The 20,453-nt window shown below is 38.2% G+C and overlaps 1 protein-coding gene across 3 annotated transcripts in view; it reads left to right on the top strand.

The window, feature by feature from the left end:
• LOC108681918 (G-protein coupled receptor Mth2) overlaps window positions 1-20,453 on the top strand; it is a 91,009-nt gene that overhangs the window by 55,464 nt on the left and 15,092 nt on the right. For 2 of the 3 annotated variants that reach the window (XM_018171000.2, XM_018170998.2), the window contains exon 2: window positions 10,014-10,082. The exons of the other annotated variant lie outside the window; for it this stretch is intronic. In XM_018171000.2, the coding sequence (XP_018026489.1) occupies window positions 10,014-10,082 (69 nt within the window). The remainder of the gene's footprint in view (window positions 1-10,013; window positions 10,083-20,453) is intronic. 3 annotated transcript variants of the gene reach the window in all.

A 20,453-nucleotide genomic window follows, 5' to 3' on the forward strand; every position in this document is an offset into this window, starting at 1 on the left:
CATCTGCGGAAAAATATGTTTAACTCCTGCTTTACATGGCCGTTCATTTAGTGTTGATGTATTCAGTGTTAATGTTTGGATGAAATTAATTCATTATGCAGTGGTTGCTCTGGATGGATGATCATATTTTCACGTCGTTTCCTTTCACTCTCGTTGCTGTATAAATCGGTGCTTCCATTGTCATGTCTTATTAATTTAGTTATTAAATTATTTTGTTTTATTTATTTGGCGAATAGTTTTGACCATGAACCAAATAAACTTCTTGTGGTTGCGGTTATTTTTATGGAAATGCATGGAATTTGTATGGGTTATAAAATTAAGGTATTTTCATGGCATTTTCATTTGATTAATACATCTATTTACTCTATTACTCCTTGTTCCAAAATAGACAATATCTTTAATGCATGCAACCCAGAGCTTAGAAAATCTATCGTATTATAATCAAGTCTTGCGTGAGCATGGACCCTAATAGATATAGAATTACTACGCCGGTTCTGACTGTAAACTTGACCGTATAGCGTATCTATTTATGTGTGTGTAATGTCTTCCTCTGCCCTTTACCGGCGTTACCGTTTATAATGCCACTCGGTTTGTTAGTTCTCGAATTGAACATAAATTGAACTGTCGTTGCGCAAGTGCTGTGCCACTAAGTATGCTCGTGTCTGCTGTTTCACGTGCAAAGATCAAACAGCGAGTGCACTACCAAAGGTCTAATTCGTGTTATGAGGCTTCGTGTTACTCGGGCTTCTATATTTACATGAGTCATGTGTGGAAAGTGTGATTTTCAGTTGCAAGATTAAGGTGAATGGTATATTACTGAGCTGAATAATAGTTGTACTATGATTGATTGCCGAAGTAAAAATTTTACGAAAGTTGGATAATATTGCTTCTATAAATACGAATTGTTAATTTTTACGCATCTGCATTTGTTGCATACAAATCTTCATCTAGTCATTAACGGAAGACGAGGAGTATCTTGGTAATGAGGCGGTACCGCCTCAAACAACTGGAGAAACAAGTGTTTGAGGCAATCTACAATTGCATCAAATAATTTTTCGGCTTTTGCAAATTCATCTCAATTTAGAGGTCTAGTCGACATGCATGGAGTGGCGTTCTGCAAGATGGCATCTGCCTCCTCAGTATAGTGTATAAGTTACAGTTAGATCTGTCTCAGTCAGTCCCACGATGCCGGTCCCACTCCGCGAGTGGAGTTTATAACGCGAGTCCGTAACTCCACTGGGGGCAGTGAGACAGATTTTATCTCGTGTCTACTGTTTTAATTAAATCTGAAAATCGCCCAGAGCATCCAGACATTAGCGTCATCGCTACCATATATTTCGCCAGTCGTAGTTTAGTGATGCGTCCATATTTAGTGACTAATGGTATTCTGTGACACGTTTAACCAGCAATCTTAGAGTACATGGCATCATCTTAAGTAGTTACTACGCTCCAGTACTCTAATGAAAGTGTTGAGGAACACCGAAGTAATTTTAATCTGATTCAATTAGCAGAATGTCGATGAAACTGAGCTATAAGCTCAGGGATAGAGATTGTGGCTAACACCAACTGAAAATTTTTATCGCGCTAATTTTTGTATTCTGTGATTGGTTTGATCAAAGTTTTTTGCTTCAGATTACGAACCTGAATCAATAAAAATGAGAATTATCTTGGTGTCTGCAGAATGAATATAAAGTGAGCCAATGTTATACTTTTCTACCTGCTTTTGGCAAAAGATTCTGTGCGAACATATTTCTTCATCAGACAGTGTTCGGATTTGTTATTGGCTTGAAAGGACCAATGAAAATAGTAACCTGAAATTGTGTGCGCAAATTATTATTGCAAGCTGAGCCGCCTAAACTTGGAAAGCCGGATGACGCGCGCCAGTTTCGTTTGGTGAGACATGTTCGTTATTTACTAACCTTATAAAAACGGTAACCTTCGCGCTTGTCTCCTCGGTCGACTTCCCTGTTCCAAAACCGACGGTGGGAGCACATGATGCAGGATGTTTTGACGGTGGGAGCACATGATGCAGGATGTTTTGACGGTGGGAGCACAAGATGCAGGATGTTTTGACGGTGGGAGCACAAGATGCAGGATGTTTTGACTGTGGGAGCACAAGATGCAGGATGTTTTGACGGTGGGAGCACAAGATACAGGATGTTTTGACGGTGGGAGCACAAGATACAGGATGTTTTGACGGTGGGAGCACGAGATACAGGATGTTTTGACGGTGGGAGCACAAGAGACAGGATGTTTTGACGGTGGGAGCACAAGATGCAGGATGTTTTGTCGGTGGGAGCACAAGATGCAGGATGTTTTGACGGTGGGAGCACAAGATGCAGAATGTTTTGACGGTGGGGGCACAAGATGCAAGATGTTTTGACTGGAAGCACAAGATGCAGGATGTTTTGACGGTGGGAGCACAAGATGCAAGATGTTTTGTCTGCACTCAGGAAATGGACGCCGAATTTCTTTTATTTCGTTTACGTGTTCAAATATTTTGATAAACATTCATCATCACACACTTTATTTGAGTTTTTTAATCACATCGTTCCGTATTGTTCTTGAATAAATACTTTCAACCAATATTATTCACAGAACCTTTTTCCGAAAAGTGACACGGAACAAATACTGCCAATTCTTAGGTATTTAATGCCTCCATTATTTCTTAGATGGATTAGCGTTGCGCATTGGTTACCGTTAGTTTAATTCGATTGTACTTTGCTTTATTTTATATTAGGGTGATCGAAAGGAACCTTCTCTTCTTCATTTGCTGCAAGTCCTAAATTTTAAATCAACCCAAAGATTTAAATTTCTTTATTGGTGCTCGTCCAACATGACGTAAAGCACTCAATCCTCTATAAGGCTTAGAGCTCAGACTTGACCTGCAGAGCTTCGTCTCTGAACTTTGCTCTGAAGCCCTTGTGCTCCGGCGACACTTGACCCACTTAAACGCTAAGACTCTGACCATACAAACGAATTGTAACCCTGTTTCTGGGTAGCTATTTCCTTGTAACTTCCCGGAACATCTTTTATGCTACGATGTAAAAGAACGAATTTAGAGCTACCTTTTGGTTGAAACGGAAAAATGGGAAAAGTAAGTTGAAAACGGTGTATTTCGGAAAAAAAAGGAAAGATGAAAACTTTTTATGTATTTTTATACTTTTTATACAGAATTTCTTCGTTTAATCGTGATTTTGATTGCAGTTTAATCAATTATTGCTTTTAATTCTCGTACTTCATATAAACGAGTATGATCGCCGTACTTAACAGCCTGCGTGTCCTCATAAAGATATATTTTATTGTGTGAATTTTATTGTGTAAATTCGAGTGGATGTGCGGAAATTTTTGTTATCAAATAATAGCAGCGATTCATCACCGTTTCTGCTTCTAATTTAAATTTTGAAATATTCTGTTGTTTTCGCTCCCATTACCTTTCATAAATTTTGCGTTGCGTGTCCAACTATCCCAGCTCGAAAATTTCCCATTGTTTCTGCAGCCATCATGCTTTTTATACATAATTTCACACCGCAATTGTGCGTGGCTGACTAGCTAGTGTCACTCGGGAATTCTCGACAGGATCATTATAGTGACGACCCCAGACCGAGAGCGAAGAAATCATTCCAGGATAGTGGGAATGTGGCGAAGGCCATACAGACAGCGAATGAACGGTTCAGAGGGCAGTGCGTGCTTTGTTAGACCGCCCTCAAGGTTATGCTGCCAACAAATGCTCAATATTTTAAGAAATCTCCGAGTGAAGATGCCGCAGTCGGTCGCTGACTCGACGCGACTGCGGAAGGACATATTGAGGCTGCTGTCTTTAGCTCGGCTTGTTGGATTCTGCGCCACGTGCTCCTGATGCAAAGATGTTATTCGTGACCAGAAAGTAGCCAAAGATCAACGTTTATATCAAGAACCGTTTTTGTTCGTGGTCGTTGTGGGGTACGTTCACTGACCCTTACCTTTGAACAAACAAGGAAGAGTTTAATAATTTCAATATGAATCAAAGTATCTCCTGCCCTTTAAATTCATTTGTGCCTGCTTCTTTGCAAATTGTTCTCACTGTTGTAGTTGTAATAATAAGTTTCCTGGACTCGTTATAACAATGAGTCATGGCTTAGGACAATTTTGTTTTCAACATATGTTTTATCAATTTTTTCCATTGCTTTAAAGAAAAGGAAGGTCCTGTTGATAGTTTCCCTTCTGTGCTGATAGAATTACCTTCATTTGAGTAATACGGTTCTGATAATCATCACAAATTGACGACACTCGTGGATCCAAGTACTTTTGTGTATCTATTTTTAGTTTTAAGTGTCTAAAGGCGACTGCCACTCGCTTCCTGTGTGAAGAAAGTTCACCAAGAAGTGCAGCTTCTTCATTATACTCACTCCACGACCAGTAAGTGAATCTTCTTTTACGTAATAACAGCCGTCTGTGTTGCGTTGATGCTACGTTAATGCACTATTAAAATTGTGCTTTTATGACCGCGGCAATAATTATGGTTTTAACAGCTGTATGGTATTGTTATGTAGTAAATTAGTAGTGGTATATAAACTATAGCAGTAAAATGACAGTATTGTAATTTTCTCATGGCCGCCTACACCCATGCCATGCGCTCTGTCTCGTGGTCTGTCATGACGTGGCTCGTGTGCAACGTTGTGATCTCTAGCATTTTTTAAACCGGCTCCCACAAATATGTTGAGAGATCGTGCAGAAATAAATTGTGTATTGTAACTGCATGGGTTTTGCAATTCTATACGGCTGTTCCCTCAACTAATGATCTCTTGAATAAAATTCCTGCCTTCTGCAGCATCGTCTGACGAGTGATAGTGGTGGTTTAAGCAGTATAAGCTACCTGGCTATCTTATGTATACCTAAGAGCCCATGGCTGTCTTGCTTCGTACTTGAACATGTTACCTGCATAAAAATCTCCATTTAATCTCCATTTTTAAAATTTCTCCATTTAATCGCTTTATCCTGAAATTATTTACCGGTTTCCCTCTGCATGTTCAATATGATGACAGGATAGACATTTTTAACTTTTTTTCCTGGAAGATTCTGGTAATCAGCGACAGAGCTTCAGTGAACAGAATCATCATCGCAAAGAATGAGTATTTGATTAAATTAATTTTCAAATTATTTCCCGTATACTCACCCGAATTTTTTCGCTGCATGGAGCCACTTGCTCAAAAATCTTAAAATATAGTTTCAAAACTTATATATAGTCTTGAAACTCGTACACGTTTTGAGTTGCAGCCGGTAATTTTTCTCACATGCAATGTCGGGGCGGCTCAGTGACGACTCAATGCTCGAGCGAGCAGTCACCGCGAGCTCGTTTGTCACGCTCAAAGCGCTTCAGCGTTGCCGACATGCTTGTGACTTTCTGACCGGGAAACTTCATGCGATGAAATATGGTCGCAGTGTTCAGTTGAGTTCTACCTAATCTCTCGTTCCAAGGTTTTCACTTGGCGTTCTGATTTTTTTCGCGCTGCACCTGTGCATGATTTTTAAGCTGTAAGCAGCAAATTCCAGCCGTCATTGCCTATAGATCATTCGCAGTTATTGACATGAAGGCAACCTCCAGCGACAACTTCCATAAAAAATGACGATCATTGGTAGTGTTGTTTCATAATATTTTGTATTACGATATATTCAATGTGGTATCGGGCTATTCTTCGAGCAATGTCCAGCACAGAATTTTAATTGGCCTCACATATGCTTGTAAAACAGGAAGGACGTAAAATGTCTTACGGTGAATTGTATACTATGACAAATGATTTTACTAAATGAATTGAGAATCAGACCAGATGAACCCAGTGCCTAAGTTTTCTTTTTAGAATATTCTACCTAGAGTTTATTAATTGCAAAGTCTACGCTGCAAATAACGAATTTAAGTTTAAGGATTCACGAGCAAGTTTCCCGTTCATCTCGAAGCTATGGAAATACGATGTTAAGTGCCCTATTTTCAGTTGTACATTTCGCGTTCTAGCGCCCAAGGATTTGTTTGGCCGAGATAAGCGCAGCTTCACCCAACGTTATTGTTTCGCTGATGAATTGCTGGATCGCAATCGGGGGACCAGTTTGACCTTGTGTGTTGGTGGGCCGTTTAGTTCTCTGTCTCATTATCCTAGGGTTCTAATGTGTTCAGCTTGACTAGTTTGTTCAGATGCAATATCTGTCTGTAGAAATTTTCCAATGTGCGTTTGAACATTTTTCTCCTCGACGGTCGTTGGATGTTATTTTTTACGTGATTGAACCCTCATCAGGATTGCCCGAGTTAGGTATTGCCAGAGTATTGTATTATTGTGTTGTATCAGTATTGCCAGAGGCAAGTTTCGTACGTAATATATAGTTTGAAAAGTTGTAATTTCATCGAGTAGCTCGCAAAATGAAATTAAGCTGGTAACCGAGTTGGATCCTGAATTTTGTGTTGATTGAAGACTTAGAGACTTGAAACTCTAAGAGTAGACTATTACGGAGCGTATGTGTAGCCTACGGAATGTGGAAGATTTAATGTTTTCTGTTGGATGGGATTCTATTTCTAGGATTTCCGAGCAATGCTTACAATCAGCGTTCACATACATAAATTTCAAAATTTCAAGGATAACGCAAATTTTCGGCAAGTTCGAAACTCAAGTTCGTGCTTGTTTGCAGAATCTCCCTTCAATTTTCCAGCAGAAGATCGCATAACTTCGCCACGTGTGCCAAATTGCTGAGAGCCTTCGGTTAATTGTGCGATATGCCATCGATTTATGATCGAATCGTGTTATTGTCGAAGGTCGCATATGATACCCGCTTATATAGGATCGTTGCATCATCGTCTTCAATGTTTCTTCCTCTTTTACGAGCTGTATATTTGTGTGCTTAAAATTATAGGGATTTTCAAATGCTTGACTTCTTTTGGCACGTGTCAAAAATGCAATTTCGGTCTTATGAGAATATGAGTTACGACGTCAATTTAGCTACTTGATGCAGTGTTCTGAAGGTTTCGTTTGTAAAATACGTAATTTCTAGGGACCGTTATGCTTGAAAATTATAACGCCTGTCCAGCCGTCGCCAATTTCCTTTTATAACTTGAATATTAACTCGTGTTATGCGAATTTGTCATTTGACCTTATTTTAAAATTATTATTTGATTTTCCCTTGATATTTTCTGTGAGATTGATTTTGTGAAGATGGCTCCGAGCAGGAAGTTAGAAATCACACCCCATGTCAATTGAACGCATGTTTATCCAGATTTGTTAGTGCGGACACTCTTACTGCTCACCCATCCTTGCCAAAGAAGGAAATCCCTTGAAATAGTTGCACCTAACAAGGAGGGACTAAAGGTAACAATACGAAGAGAACAAACTGTAGTGTGCATTCAAAGTCGCTTCAATGCACCAGTATTCATTTGGGGCGCCCCGAAGACGTTGCAATTGCAATAAATATTTCGTCGGTAAATCGGATGTATATTCCATATCCCAAGCGTTTGCATATGGAATATCGGTGACTAAATTTTGCAGGCCAAGGTCGCGTTGAAGGAAGGTGAGGTCGATGCATAACAAGAGCGCTCAGTCATGAATTACGCTGTCGATACAGTGCCTCATATTCATGAGTCTCAACGTTCCTGCCGTCGTGAGACATTTTCAATTTATCTTGCTGAAAATCGTAAAGAGTTCGGGGCGCTTAAACCAACCGTTCGCTTTCCTTCTGCTTTATGAAGGTCATTGGATTCGGAGCTCGACTTGCGCGTCGCAAATCAAAAATCGTGCAATTATATGATCCGAATTTTGACCCTTCTTCTCGAGGGAATTTCGTATGATAATGAGGCCAAGCCTTGAACTGGAAATGAATTAATATCTCATAGCGTATTCGAATCATGATCGGGTAATGTTTTATCAATTCCCACTAATAAATTGTCAATAATTCCCTGAGCGTTCCGAATTGGGATGCTGTATAATAGTCGAGCTTTACATGAAGAGAAACCCGGTCTAATATTGACATAATAAGTCTTGATTATAATAAAGACAAAAGTATTGTTCTTCAATAAAAAATATTACGGAGTCTTCGTGTGATTCAAACAGAAATCGGAAAATGTCGTATTTTATTTGTTGGCACATGTGTCCATGTATAGTTATTTCTTCTATTATGAAGTCGATATGAACCATCTGATGTTTGATCATAAGATGATTTTACTTCAATGATTTTTCTCTGAATGATACCCAAAAATATGTCGCCCATTGAAGACAATTACTTTTGCATTAACTCTGCGTTTCATTTGCGGATTGTGTAGGATAAAACTATAATAAATGATTTCTGTACTACACTATATAAGCATCCACCACGGTTGTGCATTTGGCGTTGTTGAATGTTTTTTTTAACTCAAGCGCGCGAATATGTTCCACGTATGCACATTTCTACGCTGACACAGTTGGATGCATCTCGCTATATACTGTTTAGATGTGACTTATTGAATGCACCAAATAAATAAAAACGAAAACTCACATGCTGATGCTCTATAGTTTGCATTCAGAAGTTTCGTTTTAGTTTAGAAACTGAAAACATATTCGTTCTTTGATCAGACGGCCTTCGAGTGCTTAGATCTTCACTATATTAACTAAATGCCGCAATTTCTTCCCTTGCTTGCGCTATCTGTCAATATCATCACACAACATTTAATGAGTTTATTTTTATTCCCGAAAAATTTTTCATCGAAAAAACCTGTCGTATTGAAAAATTGAGAACATAGATGAAAATTGGTTGCATTAGTTTTGAGGAGCCGATTATTTCATCATGAAAAAAAGTCATCCAGAAATCTCTTGAGTTTGTGAGTGCAATTTTAATTTAACAAATTATGCAATTCTTCTCTCCTAGATTGGGTGGTCACAGCGCGTAGCCCCATTATCTCTAAAGTTGCCCTGTAACCGAGGGGCTGTCGCTAGAAATTCTCACACCCTTTGTAGAATCCCTCGGAATTTATTTCGAAATCTGAGTATTGTATGAATAATGTACAGTATGTGTACTGAATTTGACCATGCGTGTTGCCACTTTCTTGTGATAGCAACATTATGGAGGCGGGTACATCTATTTCTTGCTATCCACATACGTAGCTGAAATCGATGAGATACATCTTTGAAAGTTGATGAATTTTGCTTTTGATAATTATTTATGTTATTAGTTAATTTTCAGCTTTTCTCTTTGGTATTGTGCCTGTTGTCAAAACCAAACTTTGTTCCTTGCATTAGTTATCGATTACGCCTTCGGCATATTAAGGATTTAGTTGGTTGAAGTCGATGAAAATATGACCGCTCTGCCGTTAAGTTTAACACTTCTTTTTTTATTAATTTTTACGCTTGTATCTTGATGTATTTTTGGTTGAATATTCTGTTCAAAAATTTCTAAAATAATCACTTGCCCACTAGCTTTTTCGCGTCTTACGATCACGGTTGACGGTACATTAACCAATATCAAGGTACACTTGTGACGAACTTATGTTTCTAGTCCGCGTTAAAGTGTAAAGCTCACTAAATTTTTTAGTTGACACTCGCTGTTTTATAATAAAATTTTCTCGGTAATTTCGCACATGTTAGGAAATCGCTGGTTATGAGATCTTATTGTGACCTGTTCGTGTAACTGTTAGATTTATTCTCATATTTTTTCGGCCACGTAAAAGTCTACGAGAAAATTTACGGTGATTTTATATGTTGTGAGCGGGAAATTGTGCAGTCTTCTAATGTGAATGAAGGTCGCCGTTGCTCAGAAGACGCTCGTCCAGTCGTGCCGCGACGCTTGCGACACATTTGCATTCTTTCTTTCGCGCTGAATCTTGACTTCAAAATTATAAAAGGTCAAAATTATCTTAATGTACGTTTCGTAATTTTCGCTTAAGAATTGCGTAATAATTTGAATTAAGCCTTTTATTACCGTGTTCGCTCATCCTACTTTATATGATAGGACAAATGATGTGAAGACAAATGATGATGAAAGCAGCATTGACATTTTTCTCACCAATTCTTTCGGTTTAATTTCAGGTACGTTCCGAAGAATGAAAGCTGTACTCGTGCTGCTGCTGCTGCTTCTGGAGTTCGCCGTCATTTCAGGTTAATGCATGTAGTAGAATACAAATATTTGTTTTTGGAAGGTTCTTTTCAAAATGAAAGAAACGCAGGTTAGCATCACTTCGAAAGTCATTTTTCCAACAAGGATAATCTTGTTGAATCGTACTTTTTGTAATCAGTCAGCGAGTCGATTCAAATGTATTTGGAACAGGTTCATTATATTTGTTCACATTATTTCAATAATGGATATTGATTTTTGGTAATATAACCAGAATATCCATTTCAGTAAAGTTAAAATATTTCCAATGTATCGCTTTTGATTCTGTTAAATTTTGTCATAGGGAGCGTTTTTGTTGAATGTTATAAACATAGTTGATCGTTTGACTGGAAGAACATCAGATCTTTATAGGCAGTCCAAAGACAAGAACCTTCCTTATAGATGCAAATGATCGAAGGTTGTCGTAAATTTTCCTTTAATCAGAGGGTAGGTGATCGAAGGACTTGGTCCTAAAGCTTTTTAATTTTTTTGGCCACAGCTTTCATTCAGTGACGCCGAGCCTTCTTATAAGTAAATAATATGCGTTTAAAAATTACTTCTTAAAGACAACACTTCCAAAGAATCCAGTGTCTCCAATCTTACAAATGTACAATAAATTTCTCATTTAATTTTCAAATTAAAAAATTAGTTTTTCAATTTTTTTAATATACAAATTTTTTAATATATAATTTTTTTCAAAATTATTTATTCTATTAATTGATTCATGCATTGCCTCTGACTTCACACAAGTGTGCAAAATTTCAGATCAATCAGACAGGTAAAAGTGAGTCAAATATCAGTTATAAGATTTGTAGCTGACAAAATTATTTTTTCAATTTTTTTGATATTGAAAAATTTTTTTTTTAATTTTTAAAATCTTTTATTTTTACATTTGATTCATGCATTGTCTCCAACTTTACACAAGTGTGCAAAATTTCAGATCCATAGGAAAAGTAGAAGTGTATTAAATTTCGATTACAAGATTTGTAGCAGACAGACAGACAGACAGACAGACAGACAAACAAGAAGTGAAGTTAAAGAGAAGTGTTGTAAAATACAGACACAGTGAGCTGTAGCTGGCTTTTTACGTTGGTTAGAACTTCATCACATTATGTCTGATATTTTGTGGTGATCAAACTAGACGATGTATATTATGATGCCTGCTTCTACGGAATACTTTTCATTGATCACATATTTATTATCTCAGTAGACTTGAAGCAACAGGTATGTCTTAATTTTATATGTGTCAGGTTAGCGCTGGAAACATCACAAACATAACAATGCTAAGTCATCTAATTCCATCACCTGCTCACATCACGTTTTTCTCTGAAAATTCTTTCGTGTTAATAGTACCTCTTTATTGCCTTATAATCAGACGTAGTGATAAAATATATCTCACTTTCAATATAAACTCGCTTGGTAGGCCCCTCAATTCTAGCTTCAGTGTTGTAGACAACAAAGGATAGCCAGTATTTCAGCATCACGCATCTCATTATCTCCCTTGGACGACCTCCACTCATCCCTATTCCATCCTGAGACGTTGCGTGCATCATTGCTAAATAATGAGCCATTAATTGGTCGTCATGGTAACCATTAGCTTGGCCTGCGCCGTTACAGAGCGACGTGCGTTGTCACGAACCTCATCGCGGGTCTCGTGAGGACAGCCATGTCTTTATAATTAATTTATGAGGAGGTCACTCTCTGGAAAACTTGCTCTCGACTCACCGACCTTTATTCTCGTTTGTTGAGATCTCCTGTAGGGTTTAATATGGTAACGATTTTGTTATATCTCTCTGACGACCATTTGCAATTGTAGATCGCCTTCGCTTAGTTGCACGATTTATCGTCAATATCGAAAAAAATTATGGGGTTGTGAACGCCTTCAAAAACAGACTAGACGAAGCTATGCAGGAGCATATATGTTCAGTCTTAAAATGCCTAGCAAATCGCAGACCAGCAAAATCCAGCAGCTATCTCAATCAATCGTCAGTTATGGAAAGATCGGGTTCCAAAGGCCGGATCCCTTGTGAATCAAGTCACGAAAAATTCAAGAATCGGCAACAGGCCATGGGCCTATTTCTTCAATGCCGACACTTCTATCCTATTCTATTCTATATGGGAGATATATTCTGAAAGTACGAAAAAAAATCTTAATTCATGTCGCACTTCTTATTTACTAGTATCGAATGTTTCTCTAGTAATTTAAATGAAAGCTGCAAACAATTTCTGTAGTTTTCCAGAAGTTAGCATGAGCTTGGAGCCTCTTTAATTGGAACACAGGAAATACTGAATTCCTCAAATCGTCAAAACCATTTCTTCTTGTAACGATCCGTGCGTTTTATTTTGTACTAGAATGAAAACGTTACGATAAGGCCGAGGAAATTTGCCATATTTTCATCGAAGGCGCTTCGGAGGCCAGCTCAATCATTAGTTCAAAATCTACAGAAAACAATAGGAAAACCAAATTTGCATGGTTTCTGTTGTACCAAAGTCAGGACTGAATTGTGTAACAGCACGTCAATTTTGACATTGTTTCGTGCTTATGTACATCCAACAAACGGTAAGCTTTAACAAATTGCTTCACATTGATTTCGACGCTTAACCTTACCTCACGAAAGTAAGCAGTAAGTCCATGGAGGCTTCTTGGCCGCGTTCATAAGGTCAAACCCCATTAGAATCAGAGTCTGCAATTAAAACAGAAGGCAGAATAACGGTCTTGATGTGCGTGAGATAGTTTGTCATATTTGCATTTATATTCCAAAGACCGGATCATTCTTATGCACGAGTCGACCGACAGAGTCCTATAAGATAGCTCGTCGCTATTTCGGGTCGTTGTAAATATCGCAGCAACAAGCATGCTGAATCCTCTGATGACTTTCTTGCTGCAATTTGTTTCATTTCTCGCACATTGAATTAGATGCCTTCCATAATGTTATTTATTTGAGGTTGGACCACGATCGAATGTTCTTAGTCAAGTTGCCATTAAGTCGGTAAAGAAACGAACTAAACAAAAATATCTCTGACGAGCTTCATGTTTTGCATGTTTCTTTTTATTCTTTTTGGCTGCTATGGTCCGAGTAGCTGGATTATCTCTACTGCCATCAGAACGAGCTATCTCAGCGTCAGCTTGACCAGCATTGCCGTACGAATAGATAATGAGCTGCCACAACTGCTTATGCTGCCTTTGTATAGATGCACACAGCTGCTCTTCCTGCTTATATGATCCTCCAGATACATAAAGCTGCTCATCCAACTGTCGTTGCTGCTCACTCGAAACAGCTGCGTCTTCTGCTCACAATATACTGGATGTTCTCTTAACTGCTTTTCTTACTTTTAATCCTTTTTCTAGACGAAGCTGCTCCTCTTTTGGTTATTTTTAAATTAAATCCCGCAACACATAAATACAATTATCGTCGAGAGATAAATATAACTATTTTCTTTATTTAATTTCCCACTTGACGACCAGTTTAGCTGCGTGTTTCTATTTATAAAAAAAAATTGTGGACAATCTTTCGGCAATAAATCTACTGAAAGTTGATTTGAAGTGTGTAGCCTTCTCTTGTGATGATATGATATATTCATCCCCTCCTTATACAAAGTCAGAAATCATGCTTTTTTGACCTAACGATTGTTTTTTCACTGGCCCGAGATCGGGTCTAGGAAGAGGCCCAACTGATGTCTCATCAATATCAATTAACGTCATTATTCACCTGTCAAGATGCATCGTGTCTTGTCGTGTCGTATGTGATATTTTGAGACCTAGCAACGACCTGACACGTGTACTTTTTTTTTGTTCGTAATTCTCGCTACAGATGACGCTTGTATGATCTTCGAAGGCGTATAGCTCTCTCGGGCCGTCGTGTCCTGTTCTCATCAATTACTTGTCGGCTGCGACGTCGCGTGAAGAAGCTGTCGAGATTCCAGATTTAAATTCTAAGCGTATTGTCTGCGGCTACCAATCAATCAACCAAAGTTTTCTACTGAGCAAAAGTAAAGTCATGCTGCGTGACGAGTTACTCTTCATGTATTACAGCTTGTCCGACCTTATGTCGTTGTAAGAAATTTTTTCAATTAGACTGACCAGATTTTTATTGTCAAATTGAGAATCATGTCAAAAGTAACAGCTGTTACAAAATCGTAAGGTTCGCTAGTTAATGTTCATGGGTTTATAACGATAGATGACTTTTATGTTGACACTAATACTAACGATACTGTACATCAGCTGTCGTTTGAATGAACGACAGCTAGCTGATGAACGTCTATCTACTCATGAATGAACGTCTTGGACCTTCTCCTGGCGTTCCAGTAAACTATTGAGGACATAAAAGATCCATGGGCTCTTACATTTGTTCCGTAACATCCTGTCGAAACATCCATTAGATAAACGTTACTATGCTTGGTTGGATTCATGGAAGTTTGTGGCATGTAGTTGAGTTTGTGCCGTCAAACGTATATAGGATGTGTCCTGTAAGTCTTCATATTATAATTCAGCCAATTGAATATCGTCCAAACTTGTTTCAGATTTTTATTATTTCAAAATGCGGATTACAGTGCTTGTTGATTCAGATTTTGGTTAGTTTCGTAATTTTAAAATTGTGTCAAAGTATTATTAATCCATATAATTCCCATTTTTGGTGAATGCATGCGGATAACTAGAATTGATATGCTCCTGGAACAATTAAAGTTATTAATTATCAGCGGAAATGTGCATAAATGGGCCATACTATTTAAAGTTATGGCGGCTAGAATCGATGAGGATGCTTGCAAGCTTTGCTTGTAGGCGGCCTTAACCTCTAGAGTCTAGGCTGACCCTCCTGGCCTGCTTGCTCCTTGTCTGACTTATAGGAGCTCCACACACATGGTGTCACGAACGGTCATCTCTCTCTCGTCCCTGTGTTCTCTCTCCGTCCATTTGTCAAGAATTAAAACTCGTTTTAAGGGCAGAAATCCCATGGAATTCACATGTTTAAAAAGTGTGAAAATTGTGTGACGGTAAAATTTTTTTCTTTGTTTTACTCATAACAGTTGTCGCAAATTGTTTCAGAAATTAACTGTCTTGTATAGGGACGCTTGCTTTTGGATCATAAATTGCACTTTCACGCTCGAAAAGCACCGATGCGTCTCGGGGTTAAACGTAAACGAGGTTAAATGGGTTGCAAAAAATAATATATTCTATTTTGAGTCTCTTCGCGCATTGTGCCGGCATTTAATAATTTAACCCCTATAATGATGCCTGCTCCGCGTGCGTGTGGTTTTGAGTTTCACTTGCTCGTAATTAAAAACCAGGCTTTGTTGCGGTAACCTTTCAACGGAACTCGGCAGGTCTAATGAGAAGTTATACGCTCTGCCGAGCTAAATTATAATTGCCGAGAAGGAACCGCCGGTGCCGTATGTGACCTCAAGGCTTCAAACGGTGTTTGTTGTTGACGCTGCTGCGGTGTATTGCTATTCATTAACTTTCCAGCTATCTAAGTGGGAATAATAACGGCTGACTGTTATTAACGGTAATGTAAATGAACATCACTCTAACTCAAACATTTCAATTTATTTCTACAAGTACAGAAAGTAAACATTTCATGTCGTATTTCCAAGATCCCTTCGTAGCACGTGTCCTGAAGTCCTCCGCTGTCTTTCTTTCTTATCTCGCCTTTAATTTTTCTTCCTAGGTTGTAATTTGTGCACTCGACCTGTTGAGTGCGCGGTCATTAATTATTTTGTTGACCATGAAGTTGTAATGTAGGTAATTATGCCGGAGCTGGTCTCGGATGATGGTAATTACGTTGGAGCAGCCTTGGTGTTACTGGCGAACGTCTCGGAGGCGACCACAAGCAGCTACGTTGCAGAGGTCTCATGAACAGCTGTGTTGCTGCAGCATCTCCACCATTCGTCACCCATTATTTATGACGTCTATCTAGCGCCCTGTTCGTGACTTGTGAGTTGCGACAGCCTTTTCTGTCGCTCTCGATGTAGCGTCTACGCTACACGACTTCTCATGCGCTGTGAATTGATGGCGTACAAAGGCCCCGCGTGGTCCCGTTTAATCCGACGATCTTCATTGTTTTTTGATTATCACTTGCGGGGCAGTGCCTATATATGCATCACAGAATTGAATGGTTGTCGTGTAAATCTATGTGACTTACAAAGATTTACTTCTGTTATAATCACTGAGACCTTCGAAGAGTGTCTAAAGGTTGATTTGACACAGTTTTAATTATGTTTTATGCAAATGCACTCGAATTTATTTTGTATAAGCTCTCAAAGCATTTTAATTATATTCTTGATTGTATAAGAACTTTCAAGTTGAAGCGGCATTTACGGTGAGCAGATTGCCCAACTTCTTTCGTTTTAATGATTAGTTTCGTTTTGAGTTTTTATTTTTTTATAAGTTTTTTTAGCTATAATTGAAGGTGAATGAAATTTTCTATGCCCTCGCAAGTAATTATGTAATGATTAATTATACGGCCTTTGACAACGATTAATAATACAGACTTTGATAACGGTTAATGATACAGACTTTGATAACGGTTAATAATACAGCCTTTGACAACGATTAATAATACAGCCTTTGACAAAGATTAATAATACAGCCTTTGACAACGATTAATAATACAGCCTTTGACAAAGATTAATAATACAGACTCTGATAACGGTTAATAATACAGACTTTGATAACGGTTAATAATGCAGACTCTGATAACGGTTAATAATACAGACGTTGATAACGGTTATTAATACGGACTTTGATAACGGTTCATAATACGGACTTTGATAACGGTTAATAATACGGACTTTGATAACGGTTAATAATACAGACTTTGATAACGGTTAATAATACAGACTTTGATAACGGTTAATAATACAGACTTTGATAACGGTTAATAATTTACACACTCTGATAACGGTCTATGATAAAGCCTTTAATAATGATTTATTTTGATGCATCCAAAAAATTCAAATGCTTTGTGAAATAATGAATGACAGTCCATGTAGTCGCCATCTAAACATAAAAATTATCGAAAAATTTATCAAATGTATGCTATAGATCTTGATAAAAATGGGAGTAATATTCTAATACATTCAACGTGAAACTGTCACATTTTTTATTGTCTTTGAAAAACTCAGCACATTTATTCAGATGACTTTGTTGAGGTGCAGCTTTTTAAAATTTTTCGTGACTGTCTGGCTCTATAGTGACCTCTGGGATGAACCTTTTGGTTGTTACGGATGTTTATCGTAAGTATTCATCGCATCCTCTGCCCACGATCAAGTGCAAGGGCGATCTCGCCCCGATCTTTGTGACTCCTTAATTTATAGTCTCTTTGAGCTGATGCTTGCAAATTTAGTGTTTGACCGAGAAAACGTATTTTAAATCATTTCCATTTAGGCTACAGTAACTTCAATTAATTGCTGAGAATTTAATTCATCTCGACATTTTATTGACCAGATGAGCGTGAATCCATTATGAACTTCAATTAATATATTCTCTTTCACAATAGTTTTCCTCATTTAAGATCGTCTGTTGTTCGTCAATTTTTCCGCACTGGAACGCATAGCGCAATGGCTGCAATGACATATGATTTGAACGTGCTTTATGTGCACTAAACGACCAAACGAAAATGGATGACGATGTGTTTCTTTTCCTGTGTTCGTTTTCTGATCTCTAATTTCGGTGAAGATGCGACGACGAGCCAAGTTAGGGCTGACCTTGACAAAATGATCTTTGAGGCTCTGTTATTTGTGTGACTCTCCCAGGTGAACAGCAAAGTCCTTGAGTTTTAAATAGCCTCGCGCAGCAGCATAAAAATACCCACGTCTGATGGCTATCGAACGATAGTCGTCAGTTTATTTAGGAGGAACGTGGTCTCGGATGTGGAGAAACCGCTTCACGACCGTGCAGCTAATAATTTCCTGCTTATTACATCTTATGGCGGGATAGTCGTAAATCTTAAGATTTATTTTGCTTTAAAAACCACCATGGATGTCGAAATGTTGGACAAATGTAATGCATTGATTTTTTTTATCAAACCTCAAGCAAACTGATATTTATGATAGCTTGATTGTTGTTATGTCATGGTTGCACAATAAACTTTTAAACGGGCCATTCATATTCACCAATAACAGTCTGCAAATTTTTGTTCTCGAATTTACACGTCAGTCCATTATAAGAAAAATTCGTTATAACAAGAACTTCTTTTGCGCGTGTGTAACTTAGGTATCTTTGGCGTAAGAGATCTGGGAAAGTTAGCCGCTGGTGTCCAACTTGTAATGAAAAATTTGAAAATTAATCATTTTTGTGCGAAGTATAAATTCTTAAATCTCACTCTGAATGGTCATACACGTTCAAATAACTCGCACCCCAGCCTTCAATGAAACATTAAGTTGAACTGAAATGCTTGGCATGCATCCTTTGCCCACGTAGTTTTGACTGATTCTTCTTGACATTTGCTGATGCTAGATTTGCATAGTTGAGGTCATCGCGTGAAACGGTGCGAATCTTCTTGTCTCTCGCAATTTTTTCTGTAATTGAGGCCTTGTGCTGGCAACAACAGATCTATACTGAACATCTAAATTCTAAATTGTCATCTGTGCACGTATATCTACCTCGATAAACATTTGTCTGTAAAAACGGAACCCACTTATATTTAATTGATGCATGCACATTTTCGTGGGTAATTCAAACAATACCCATGAGAAATCTCAGCCATCAATTATTTATTCAAATTCTGGTTCTTAATTTGAATTAGGTGTAAATTGAGCAAAGGCTAAGTATCAGTTCCCATGCAGGACACCTTACGCAAGCATTACAGGGAGACAATACGCCATTAGATGACGTATCACCCTAACCACAGTCGCACATCGATGTTGCCTAGTCGCTCGTACCCCCTCTTGGCCCGCGCTGTAGGTACTATACGAGACGAAGCTTGATCAGTCGCAAGAAATCAAGACATCAATTCTCACGGGCTCAAGGTTGTGCGGCACATATTGCGCAACTGCTCTTCATTGTTCGGTCTATTGTATCGATCAAGCTTCGAGCCATCGAATAATATGACCTCCATTGTGAGACAGAATTATCGAATTCTCGACAATGCTTCATTGCTCTCAGCCGCCGCCTCACGCTCCGTGACCTTAGTCCTTCTTTTATGGGGAAAGTTTTCCTCCCGTTATTCTGACAATGATTTATTTTTCATTAACGCACCTCACTTTTCTGACCGGAGATTTTGTTTTAGTTTTTGATATAAGAAATTACTGGTTTCAATGGCCGTGGTAGCCTTCATATTGTAAACTAACTCCATTCATAACAGTAGTTGTCCTCTAACTGACTCTGTTGACTTTTATTTTATGATTTTTAAATGAATTCAGTTACTTTGTTCTAAACTATTCCAGACGATTATTTGTAAGAACCTCTTCACAGATGTCATGCATCCAACGCAATGAATTTTAAGCGAAAAAACATGAATATATGTTGCATAGGATAGGATTCTGCACAGAGTAGAATATTTCGTCCTTCAAGCAAAAGCCATTCTCGGTCCCATACAATAGCATTAAAATATTAAAATTCTAAATGTTCAAGCATAAAAAAGAATTAGATAGTATGAAAAATTAATTATTTGAATGCTGATCTAATCAATTTTATGATCTGCCTTTATATATTTTGCAAAACTTCATTCTTCAATCCTGGGCTTTCACGCAAATGCAGCGTTCGTTTCCAAATCCTTGCCCGTTATTGACACTACCCGTTACAGAAAGGCTCGCGCTTTTAAGTGCTCCAGAAGAAATACAAAGTATGCTGTCACACTCGATATATTCGATGCAAATCTTGGTCCACCGCGGCTAAGAATTGTACTTCCTGCTCGGCCATCCCGGGTTTTTTGTCCGCGCGCAGCGGCTGACACCGCAGGGTCGAGTTTCTCTGAAGACTTAAGCAGCGGCTGGGCCTCGCTGACCTTGTCATCCGCGTGTCAATCGCAGCCTCTAAAACAAATCTCATGTGGCCCCATAGCTGAAAGACTGACGAATGTAAGAGGGGAGCCGATGGCTAAGGTCATCGTCGTCGAAGATTTTCCTACAATCTTTACTCTGTTTATTATACGAAGTGGATACTAACCATTATATGTATTTATCGTATTCATGTTTTTCATTTAACTATCTGATTTGATATTGCCATGAATGTTCCTAATCCATGGTTTTGGAAACAGTAAAGATGTTTTTATTTAGTATAAGTTCTCGCATTTTCTTCTAATTTGTTTTTTGTTTTTCTGTTTACGACTACATTGTAATTTGTGGGTAGAATTTGTCTTTCCTCGAATTCGCAAGTTGGATGGGTTCACTGATGTCAATAGATAATTTTAAATTACAGTAGGACATTTAATTTCTAT

This window comes from Hyalella azteca, unplaced genomic scaffold (genome assembly GCF_000764305.2).
Source record: "Hyalella azteca isolate HAZT.00-mixed unplaced genomic scaffold, Hazt_2.0.2 contig15286, whole genome shotgun sequence".
In the NCBI taxonomy this organism is placed as follows: domain Eukaryota; kingdom Metazoa; phylum Arthropoda; class Malacostraca; order Amphipoda; family Hyalellidae; genus Hyalella; species Hyalella azteca.